This window comes from Scleropages formosus, chromosome 2 (assembly GCF_900964775.1).
Source record: "Scleropages formosus chromosome 2, fSclFor1.1, whole genome shotgun sequence".
In the NCBI taxonomy this organism is placed as follows: domain Eukaryota; kingdom Metazoa; phylum Chordata; class Actinopteri; order Osteoglossiformes; family Osteoglossidae; genus Scleropages; species Scleropages formosus.
The window spans coordinates 18,835,011-18,847,031 of record NC_041807.1 but is presented as its reverse complement, the minus strand read 5'-3'; the positions used below and the strand labels follow the sequence as shown (position 1 = coordinate 18,847,031).

Below are 12,021 nucleotides of genomic sequence, written 5' to 3'. Positions count from 1 at the left end.
GGGGATTGAGGAGAACGAGGGATTGAGGAGAACGGGGGACTTGGGAGGCCGGGTAGGTTGTCGTGGGTTTCTTAAATGAGATTTCGCAACCAGGGTATGGAGGTGTGGCTTCTTTATACCCTCCTACTCTGATTTCGGGCAGGTGTGGACATTCGGGCCGAGGTCAGGGGTGTGACACTTCGACTGAAAAGAACAAAGTCTCAGTCCTACCTTAGGCTCACACGCACACGAGCCACCGAACTACTGCAGACGCGCAATGTTTTGATGCGCGTTGCAAAGTGGCCCGTTTCTTCTTAGAACCATTGTGTGTTATTTGATTTTTTCATAAAATAGGCTTTACATTTACATTTATCCACTCGGCCGACGCTTTTCTCCAAAGCGACGTACATCTCATAAAAAATACAATGTGTGGATTACATTAGCAGGAAGAGAGACAGATTCAGTTGTGTGATTCCTAAGTGCAGTTTGTTTCTTTCCACCATATGAAATGATGTTCATCACACGAGTAGCTGCAAAAACATTTATCAGAATATCCACGATTCCCGATCACCTTCCTAGTTACTAATATTTTTTTTTTCTTCTTCCTTTTTTAAACAGGGGGGTAGTTCGAACCCTACCGGTTGTGCGTAAGTCGGACGTCCGTACCCAGGGGACTGCCCGTACTCATCTCTCCTTTCAGGCTGTAAAATTTCTTCAGCATATTTGAAGCGTTCGCTGTGGTCACTTAGAATCGCCGGAGGTGATTCCAGCATCAGCCATTTACACACATGGGACAATATTTTTAAAAAATGTCTGTCGCCCAAAATAACTTGCGTTTCCAGAAGTTATTCTGTGACAAATTTCTACAGATAATATCCACAGTGCTGCCAGCAAGGCTCTGAAGTGTCCCCTGGCTGTGGGAATAGTCTCCGGAACAGATACCTGCCCACCTGCCCGAGCTCAAGACACATCTATGACACAACCCAACACTGCACTAAACCTCAGCGCACTCGCAGCAAACTGGCGCTGTCCAAAGGCAACTCTGTGCAAGTATCTTACACACAGCTGAGTGTATAAGCACACGTGGTTTTCCTATTTTTAAACACAGCGGAGGATGACTGGCCGCCTTTCACAAAAAAAAAAAAAAAAGAAAAAAAAAAGAAAAAAAAAAGAAGACGCCTGATTTTGCAGCAAAGATCCTTGTTAAGAAAAAGAGAAAAAAAAAAAAACGCATTCATTATCACAAACAATGAAATGATAGTCAACGAGTACATGTTAGAAAGTGATATTGTTGTACGTTTTTCTATTGCGCTAGATGTCTACTCTCCAACTGCGCTTAGAATTAAATTGCAGCCGGCATGCAATTTATTCAAGGATGAGGCATAGAGAGAATGTGACATTTCTTGTTATACGATGTTCATTAAATGCCATTTCTTTTTAATTCTTTTTAAATTGAAAATAAGAATAACAATCACACGTCTCACGGCTTGGAGGTTCTATGAATAAAGAGAGACTTGTCGCATTCTGAGTTGCGACAGGGAAATAATGATCGGTGCGATATTGCTTTGGACGCAGGCTGACGGCTGAGACAAAGGCCAGCGCGTCCTGGTTATGGCCATTAGTGTCTCCATCACGCAAAGCTAAAACACGAGCAGCGCAACGGCCTGCGATGCCGGTGAAGAGACAGCTCCTTGCGGTCCAAGCAGAACGATGAACCGCTCAAAAGGACGGTCCTTAACCTGATAGCTCGGCCGGTTCGCATCCTCATTGATTATCGGGGCCTCGGAGAGAGATCGGCTTCATCTAAAATAGCGAACGGCACACACTGGGACCGCGGCCTTTCAGAAATCCAAGTTTTACCACTTCCGGTAACCAGTTCTGTCGAAAAAGGTAAACTGAGGACACTTCTGCTCTACCTGTTTACATTCGTACAAGTACAGCGTTAATAAAAGTCACCGGAAATGCTGCGAACGCAAAAAGTTGCTCGGCTTTACAAGTACTACTGATGAGGAAAGAGGACATATCCCGTGTAAGAAGACGACGAGCCCCAGTAGATCGAAATTAAGCCAGATTTAAGGTAGGGTTAAGCCGACAGACCATCGCCAGCTTCCTCCCCTTGGTCCCTCCATCTCTTGGCGGTTTAGCAGTGATGCCGCCCTTTGATTCCAGCGAATTTGAGCTGCAGCCCTGCAGTTTCTACTTATTTCCATCCGGAATCTTCAACGTGGCTCCCGGTCAACGCAAGTCCCACCACGCCTATTTCGCATCACAACTCGACCAGTTCTAAACCCGTTTAAAAAGATTTTGTTTTTCTGGTGTCCTTACAGAGGCGGCCCAACCAACACGGCGCCCGACCGGGAAAAGGACGAACGTGCGACACGCGCACGCCGCTGTCGCTTCCGGCAAAACGGGGGGATCCGAACTCAACGTGACGGGACGCGGGACTTGAACGTTAAAGACGAAAAAGGTGGTACGAAAAAGGCAAGCACCCCCAGTGCACGTTCCCTACGCCGAGTGTTCAAGCCTTGATTCAAGGGTCACACCGGAAGTGCTGCTGCCTCAGAACGAGCTCCCGACAGCTTGTGTGCGGAAGGGAGAAAAAAAATGACTGCTTCCCACACAAGTCTCGAGACGCACAGAACATTTTGGGGATTTTACATACATTGTATCGAATAATACGACTGAAATCGGCTCTCGGAGGAGTACAGCCTGTCGGATTCTTATTCGTTGATCTTTACAAACATGCACCGCGTGCGACGCTCACTTCTCCCGAGGATGCCGCGCGACTCATTTTTTCGTACGCGCGCTACGTGCTCCCGCTGCGCAGCGGATGCGTCGCCGACTGCTGAGGTCAGCCCAGGGGTCACGCGCACAAAGCGGGACGTGAAAACAGCGACGCGGCTCCATTTCCTCCCGCTCGCCCCGCCCCCCCCGAATCGAGGTCCCCGCGCTGCGAACAAGTTCCCGTTGTCAGCGTGTCCGAGACGCCGCGGACAGCTTTCTTAACGAAGGCGTAAAAAACAGGATTTACAACAAGGGGAGGATATTTCCTTTTTTTTTTGTTACTCTCTTCGATTGAACGCGTGGGTTGACACATCAGAGAGAGACGGGAGGAGCTCGTGGCCGAGCTCGTGGCCCGAGCTCTAAAGATTTCGCTGACAACTGCAAGGCAGCAAGCTGGAATTTAATAATTTTTCTTAAAATTGGGGTGTTACTGAGAGAGGCGGTTTTGGGGACCTGTCCGCACACTTGTTGGGGTGAAACGAGTCCGAGAGCCGTGAAACCGGCAGGAGAACTGGCGACACCCCGCCGTGCCCACCGGTGCCCCCCACCCCACTGGTACCAGGGACCAGGAGGAGCGCGGGAACAGGCAGAACGGCGGCAGCCTGAGACTCCTATCGAGATGCGAGTCACGAGTGTGCGCCTATGTGCGCGCTTGAGTGCGTCTCTCTCTCTCTCTCTCTCTCTCTCTCTCTCTCTCTGTGTGTCTCGCTCGCTCGTTGCGGTTGCGCTACTAGTACTAGCAGCTGTCAGTGACAGCGTGTGTATCGCTGTTTCTGTGCCTGTGTGTTAGCAGCGGTCAACCGGAGTGCGTAACAGCCAGGAGGGAACAGTAGTAGCACCTTGACCCTCTCGCTGCCCTTCAGATGACGATGATAACGTGTACGAACGTGTGTAGTGTGTGCGTGTGATATCTCTCTCTCTACAGATGCGCCACTCTGTATCTGTCTGTGTGCGTCTCCGTCCACGGGCAGATCCACAAGTGGAAGTCCGGGTGACCGAAGATCACGGCGGCAGTGCGACACTCTGGCTCCATCTACTGAGGAGCTCCTCCATAAATCAGCGCACCTGCGCCACCGATCCCTCACCGCCGTTCCCGCGCAAAGAACGAGGCTCCCGCGCCGTTTCCCGGGGAACGGCCCCCTCGCGCGCCCGTCCGCCCGTCATTCGGGCGACCGATCAGCGCGGTTTGCTCGTCTCGCACAAAACGTGACCTGTTGAGATCGATACCCGCGTCAGCGCGTCGAGAAATGTCTGGTTTGTGGCTCACGGTTCAGCCGAGACGCGCGTATGCGGGAAGAGCGCCGAGGTCGCGAACCAACAACGTTCAGCCCGCGGCGGCTGGCGGCGCTAAATTCGCGGTAAAGGAGCAGAGTAGCGGCGGAGAGGGCGAGTTCTCCGCAGACAAGCGGGGGTCTGATGAAGGTACAAGAGACAGAGGGAGGCGGGCGATGAAGGAACGGACGGCTTTACCTGGAGTGAGGAAGCGCGAGTGCAGCAGCAGGAGCAGCGAGCAGCAGAGCGCCGCCGCCGCCAGGAGCCACAGGAAGCGCGGGGGCTGCATGGCGCCGGAGCGGCGGCGTCAGCGCGGACAGCGGCGGCGGCACATCCCAGCAAGCGGCCAGCCAGCAGAATAATTAAAAGAAAAGAAAGAAACAAAATAAACGAGGCGGGAAGGAGGCGAGGCGAGGCGGTGCGGTGCGGCGCGGCACCCTGGAGCAGTCGCTCCGAGTTAGAGAGGTGCTTCTGGAAAGGAGCGCGAAGAGACGCGCAGCGCGACGCTTCCGTCCATCTCGGTGGAGCCAAAGTGCGTCAGTACATGTTCGCTTCGCCTTTAAACGCCGCACGTTGACAGGCTGCGGAGCGGCGGTCGCTGTCCCCGCCCCAGGGTTCCATCCCGACCGGGGGAATGTTCGTCTTGGTGCGGAGAACAGCACACGCGCACACACACACACACACTTCTCTGTGTCACGCGTACGGGTGGGCGCGCTCACTCAGTCATTGTACATGCGACAGGACCGCAAAATAAAACACGTAACCGTTACGCGGATGTGCCGCCGGCCAAGTCTGCAAAGTAAAAAAAAAAAAAAAACCAAAACAACAACAATAATAAATAAATAACTTTGTTTGTCTGTTTTTCCCGTGACTCCTCGCAGCCGTTCTCCTCACACAGCGTGAGAACAGCCTTCCATCTCCTCGCGCCACGAAACGGTCCTGCACGCGCGCTCCCACCGCTCCGTCTTCTCCTACGCGCGTCTACAGAACTTGTGATCGATGACAGGGGATCGTGCGTCTGGAGCTCGCACCCCCCCCACCTTTCTCCTTTTCCTCCCCGCGCAAAGACAGCACCGCTTCGCTCTCGGAGAAGCACACGCGCGTCTTTCGCTGTGTGCGCCAGGTGACGTCACGCCCCCCCCTCCTATATTTATATATAACATTATATATATATTCGCCACCCTTCTCTATATATAACGTAATAATTTGACTGTATGTTTAATAGTAATAATTTGCCAGTGCTCTCGCTGCAAGTCTTTCGAGAACTTTCTAGAAATCCAATAACGCCGCTGTTGGGCTCAGTGATTTGTGTAATAAAGCGATAAGGAAGCGGTTCCAGCACAGCGCGCTGACTCAGGAACGCGCAGCTCGTCTCCCCAAACAGCGCTGAGTACACAGCGCCGCCAGTGGACGCGCTCCAGCATATTCGCACCCGCACCTTTCACAAAGTCACTCACGGTGTCAGGGTTCCCGGATCGAATCCCCCTGTAGCTATGGTACCCCTGATCCAGGGACTTACCCTGAACTGACACAGCGAAAATGACCTTGCTGTATAAATGTTTAAACCACCGTAAAGTTCATTACGTAACACTGACAGAAGTGTCACATACGGAAAGGTTATGAATGCATAGTCAGTGCAGGCAAACTGCAGACAGAAGGCCAAGGGACCTCCCCCTCTCTCAGAACTGCTGAATCTCTGTCCACATTTAAAAAGGGTCTTAAAACTCACCTCTTCCAGACTCACTTTGCCCATCATCTCTTAAGTTCATATAAGGTATACATCATGTTCATGCACTATAACTTGGAGATCATGCCCAGATCAATCCTTTACACAGCTACTCTTGCAAGGCAACATAAATATTTTTATGTATCTCAAAAAAAAAAAAAAAATACTACTAGGAAGGTGATCAGGAATCCGCCACATTCATATTGTGGTAAAGTTCTATGCGGCTACTTGTGTCATGAACGTTGGTGCATACGGTGAAGAAAAGAAACTAAGTGTACTTAAGAATCACACATCTGCAACTATGTCTCTCCTCCTAATGTAACGAACACGTTGTATTTCTCTGAGATGTACGCCGCTTTGGAGAAAAGTGTCTGCTAAATAAATACATGTGAATGTAATGCAAAGGAAGACACAGCACCACTGCTCTTACTAGGTTTCTCACTTCAGTTCTATAGTTCATTAAGTATAATTCCTGGATTTTACTTTAATCCAACACCGATACCTACAGGAAAATCATGCCCGTTCTGCGGATGGAGTTTCCGCATTTCGTGTCACACGTCATGCAAGCTAAGCGTGCACGACATGAGTGCGTAAGCATAAATGCGACAGCCCAACATCTAGGAGAGGGAGGAGCTGTCGGCTCTTTGTAAATAAATAAAGCAAAAATGAGCTATTAACCGCTTTCGCCTCGCGGTCTCGGATGTTCATCGACAGCAGCTGAGTTTGAATTACTGCTGCTGAGGATTGCTTGTGCTGTGACTTCTCACGCTTCATTCATCAACTGTCAACTTGTGCGGAGAACTTCTTCAACTCAAATACACCCTTCAGCCAGGCAGTGACTGATGGACATGTGTCCATAAAAGGCCCTGGTTCTTCACCATGTTTGTCCCCACCCTCTCCCTTCCACCGCACCGTGTTATCTTCTCCGGCGTTTCCTCACACGTTCCCCCTCCACAGTTGTGCTCCTTCCTCCTCAGATGCTCCCCAAGAGCTGAGTGACGTGCCGTTCCCTGCGTGCGGAATATTCTACACCTGTGTCGCCACTGCTGTACCGATCAATTACCGCCTCTTCACCCCCCAACACACGTGGCACCTTTTCGCAAAACACCGCTCTTGTAAGTTGCCTTGGATACAGAGGTCGCCAAAGCAAAGAGGGTTGTCATTTCTATTCCTCAAATCATCCCTTCCGGAGGCAGAGCTCATGTCATTTGTGGCAGTAGCTAATAACAGCCCCCCCCCCAAGCACGGCCAAATCTGAGCTTGAATAGCCGCATGAGACGAGTTGCCAAGTTGGATAAGCGATTTGCAGATTTTGTGTGGAAGCCAACATCACGGCACAGCACCAAAGGAGCATGAAACAGAATAAGCTCTATTCGGTGGCCAGACTGCACACTACTGTCATTTCACGAAGAAAGCAAAGTGGGAAACGTGCGACTTCAGGGAGCAGAGAAGGTACAAGTAGTCGTGGGCCTACGGCAGGGATCGGTTCCGACGGCCTCGCGCTAAGTTCACTTTGCTGTAAGTGACAAACCCTCTTGTGCTGTATTATATGAAGCATAAGGACATATAAACAATTAACATGCATGAATGCTGCATTGTGCAATAGGGCTTTGTTCTATTCTTTCAGTAATTTCACACATTGTTCATGTTCGAATTATAGTAATAATAAATATATGTGTTTAGTTGACGCTTTTCTCCAAAGCAACTTACAATTATTTACCCGTTTACACAGCTAGGTAATTTTATTGAAGCAGTGTAGGGTAAGTACCTTGCTCAAGGGTACTACACCAGTAGGTCCCATTCAAACCAGCCACCTTCGGAGCCAAAGGCAGAAGCTCTAACCAGTAGCCCCTCTATATAGTACAGTATTGTTATTTTTCATGCGGCACTATTATTTTCACTTGCATTTATAAAACTTGTCTTTGATTTTTCTTTTCTGAGCTACAAGAATACTCATGTTTTCACTTGCCAGCCATTGTAAATAAAAAGTAACCTGGAGTCACAAGCAAACATTCTTTAAATAAAACACAGTTTTCATAAATAAAACACAACAGCTGGCAAACGCACTGACTGAGTCAAGAAGAAATATGGTTCCTTACAGCGGAGCGACCGGCCGGCGTCATCGTACAGCCAAATATCCATCGGGGCTCGAAAAATAATAAGGTTGGTGGGACAGGCGTTGTAAGTCCAGGTTGTCGTAAATCACGTATGTTGTAAGTCGAGGACTACCCGCATTCCCAAAATCAAATGCATCAGCTCAGAGCAGGATAGTGTGTACTCTGAAACAACTACACACACATTTTCATACCAGATAATTAAAAGCAGAAGTACATTTACATTTATTCATTTAGCAGACGCTTTTGTCCAAAGCGACGTACATCTCAGCAAAAGTACAATTTATGCATTACATTAAGAGAAGGAGATACATCTGCAGGCACGAAAGCTCAAGCAAACCTAGTTTATTACCCACCACTTGCTGCACCGAGGTTCATCGTTCAAGTAAAACACAGGATAAGTACATGGCATCTTTGCTTCTGTTAAGTATTACATTTTACAGCAAATTATTGCTTATGCCTGATTCTGTTTGTTTAAACATTCATCACAAAGTTTTACACCATCAACATCTCATTAACTGATAAAACAAGATATGGTTAAATATTTAATTTCCTGCAATTAAAAACTGATTACTTAATTGTATTTTTAAGCAACACGATCTCAAGGTCCACAAGGACCTTTGAGGCAAACATCTTTCATCTTCAATGTGCCACATGAATAATACCCCCGTATGCAATATCCCTCTCTTCTATTTCTGGATAGGATTTAGGAATCTAAAAATAATGTGGCCGATGTAGAAATCAACTATTTCTTATTGCACAGCTAAAACAAATGAAAGTATGAACACCGAGAATTCTCGCGTTAGTGTTAAAAACGGTACGTTTCCGGAGCGTTGATCACGACATGAATATTCACGCAGAGTGCGAACACTAATTCATCTTGAATGTTTAAAAGCTTTTATCAGGCAAGAAATGCTCCCTCTAAAATTACAAGAAGCACGGCACATGAAGAGAAATTAAATATAACTAAGAATGTAAAATAATTTGAACAGAGAATGCATTTTTTAAACATCACCCTTAAATAATATTTTCACTTGCTGCCCCATAGTGAACACGCTCAAAGCTTGAAAATGCAGCCAAGATAAACAGTTGTAAAGTAATATGGATTCTGTTGTCTAAATTACTATTTAAGGGCAATTATTTCCCCGTTATAGTATTAAAGCTGAATGCAGGAAGCTCTTTAATTTACAGTAAAGACTTTTCCCCCCCCACAATTTCCCCTATAATCGTCCCTCTCAATTACTTTCCGAGTTGCACCGAGTCTCTTACATTTCACCTGAAAACATTTGCTACAGGTAAAGTATCACTTTAGATACCATTCATTTTGCATGTCTACCTTATGATGGCATTTACCTTAAGATGTCAAGGTACCTCAGTTGGTGTTTTACTGGAAAACAGGATGTAATCAGCCCAATGAAGAGAGAAGAAATACCACACTCAGCTGCACCGTACACCTCTAGACGGCTTCAATCTATATACGGGAGCCCTATAGAAGGAGCCCTGGACATTTCCAAAAAACCTCATTCGTACCCGGACAATTTATGCAAAAGGGGACAGAAGCATGGATTGAGCCACTTCAATTTGAGCGGCGAAGGAAATGAAGCTGCTGGAATGGAAGTCGATGGAGTTTCTGTATCGACAGTAAAGGGAAACGGGAACCGTAAAAGGGTCGGCGGTGACACGGCGGTAAAGAGAAGCGTGGTCTCTCGGTGCACAGCGCTGCAGTCAGAAATGCCCTTCAGGTTGCCATATCGCCGCGCTACCGGTTAGAAACGGCTTTAAGGACAGTTCTGCGTGTTCTTAACGCGGAAATGCAGCTGTAAACAGCTGCTCGGTTTCACATCAATCCCAGTTGGACGAGCATCCAGCGGCCGATGTCGAGCTGAATTCGAGTAACGTCTGGCGGAACCGAGGGAGGTAATTCGACATTTACATGAGAAATCGGTGAAAAGCCGCCGCGCCGCTGGTGACTTAATCGCCGACAGTTGTGCGAGCGTCAGCCCGCAGCGGCGTCCCGCGGCACCCGCGCAGCTCCGTTTCCCTTCCTCCCCGTGCGCAGCCTTCAATTTAGCCCGTCAGGCCTTCCCTTGGAGCGATAAGCCATTATCGAGAATCGAGGTCTGTCAGAGCCACGCCGGGCCAGTAAGAATAAACGGAAAACACACCTGGAATAGATTCGATAAGACGGTAATCTCCGCCAGCGCAAGCTATGTGCCGCAATAATTACGGCCGCCTCCTCGGGTCACAGACAGGCCCCCGGGGCCCGACTAGCACCTTTCGGTGCCATAATTCTTCCACCTGCCCGGCACGTTTATCTCTATATGTGCAGGTAACTGTCCGACTTGGAAACCTGTCTATTTCTTAGTAAGCAGCCATGCCTTACAGGTTATCTGTCAGGCCTTTTTTTTTTTTTTTTTTTTACTTTTTTACTTTTTTCCGGTGACAGGAGTCACTTTCATCCAGGATCCATACGGACGCTGTAAAAGCCATCAAAGTTTCCCCCAAGTTCAGACCCGGTGGACTTCCTACGCGCCGCTGTGAATTTTAATCGTGGACGGCACCTCAGTCCACAGAGCACCACTTCAGTATGAATGTTAACTACGTGAACGTGTTACAGAGGCAGTAAAAATACCAACAGCTGGGAATGAAGGACAGCGGACTCTACTGCACCAAAGAATTTAGCATTTACTGTACAGCTCGGGGGCGGAGTAGTGGTGCCGCCTCACGGTGCCTGGAATGTGCGAGAGAATGTGGCTTCCATCCCCTCTCAGTCTCTGTGGGGTTTGCAGGGTTTCCTCCAGCTGCTCTGGTTTATTCCCACAGTCAAAGATATGCAGTTCTGGTGGACTGGTAGCACTAAATTGCCCATAGTGATTGAATGGGCAAGTAAACCTGCAATGGACCGATGTCCCATCCAGGGCGTATCCCCCCCACTCTTCTGCCCAATTCTTCCGGGATAGGTTCCGGCTCACAGCCACCCTGCTCAGGACAAGCGGGCTTTGCAATCGTATGGATCGATGGATGGATGGATGTACAGCTGGGTGTGCGATCCTGCCCATGCTGAGTGACACGGGTTTCCCTCTCACGCAGCTGTGGGAAAAGCCTGTCTCCACCGAGTTATGCGTAGGACCCTAAATAAAAAAAGGTACAAAGCTCATTTTTGTGTTTTTTTAATGACCTTTTATAGTTGACTCCATGAAAATTAGTTTTATCAAACCATTAGTTTTAGTACTTCCACTGACAAACTTTTGAATATAGGGACCTTTTTCCCCATAACCTCTAATATACAATTTATAAAATGACATACAATGACTTCATTTGCTCAGATGTGCTTTTCAAATCCTAGACTGTGTATTGATAAAGTTATATTTGGTCCTGAACTAGCAATCTATACATAAATACAATCTGGAAAGTTCTACATGGGATTGATCTCAGGTACAGATTGTTTATTCTTAGATTAGTTCACTAAAAACATTATTGATCCTTCAAGGCTTGCGCTAAATTTAGCATGGGAAACGTCCACTTAATTTGTTTATAGATTTTACCAACGGAAGCAAACCAGGAGTACACGGCGCAGCGAATGTGACTCGCGGCTTCGGCCCCTTGCGGACAAATTTTACGGCTCACCTGGGCCCTTGGCATTTGGGAGCACCCCCCACCTCCCACCCCGCAACGTCACCGCTTCCAGGGAAGGACTCATATATTCCTTTTCTAGGCCCAACGTCCATGAAGTCCCTGTCCCTGCAGAGGTGTCCCCAGCACCATCAACCAAGGCACATGAGCTTCTGTGTCTCCCTCCAAAAGTTTGGGTGCACGAGGAGCTCAGAAGCACAGTCCTCCTCTTCTTCCGGAACAAGCCTCACGCCCCGTACAAGGAATCGGACCCGTGTTCCAGACACTAGGAAAACGCCGGAGGCCGACTCCGCATAACGTGGCTCTTAAAGCGCTCTCCTCCTGCTTTGCCAAGAGCCATAAAGCAGTGCCGACACGGGGCCGTTGATATGCTGTTAAAATGCGCACAGCTACGCTATCAGAACAGCGGCATCAGTCACCCGCCGGCTTTCCAAACTCGGTGAGGGCGCGCCGTAATTTAAGATAATGTTTCCCGGTCTGCCGCCAATTTACATCTGCAGCACCGAGCTTTTA

The 12,021-nt window shown here is 48.4% G+C and overlaps 1 protein-coding gene across 1 annotated transcript in view; it reads right to left on the bottom strand.

The window, feature by feature from the left end:
- Positions 1-5,063, bottom strand: part of LOC108931420 (chemokine-like protein TAFA-5) — a 50,371-nt gene extending 45,308 nt beyond the window's left edge. The window contains exon 1 of the mRNA XM_018747173.2: positions 4,234-5,063. Within this exon, the coding sequence (XP_018602689.2) occupies positions 4,234-4,324 (91 nt within the window). The 5' untranslated portion in view covers positions 4,325-5,063. The remainder of the gene's footprint in view (positions 1-4,233) is intronic.
- Positions 5,064-12,021: the final 6,958 nt, after the last annotated feature.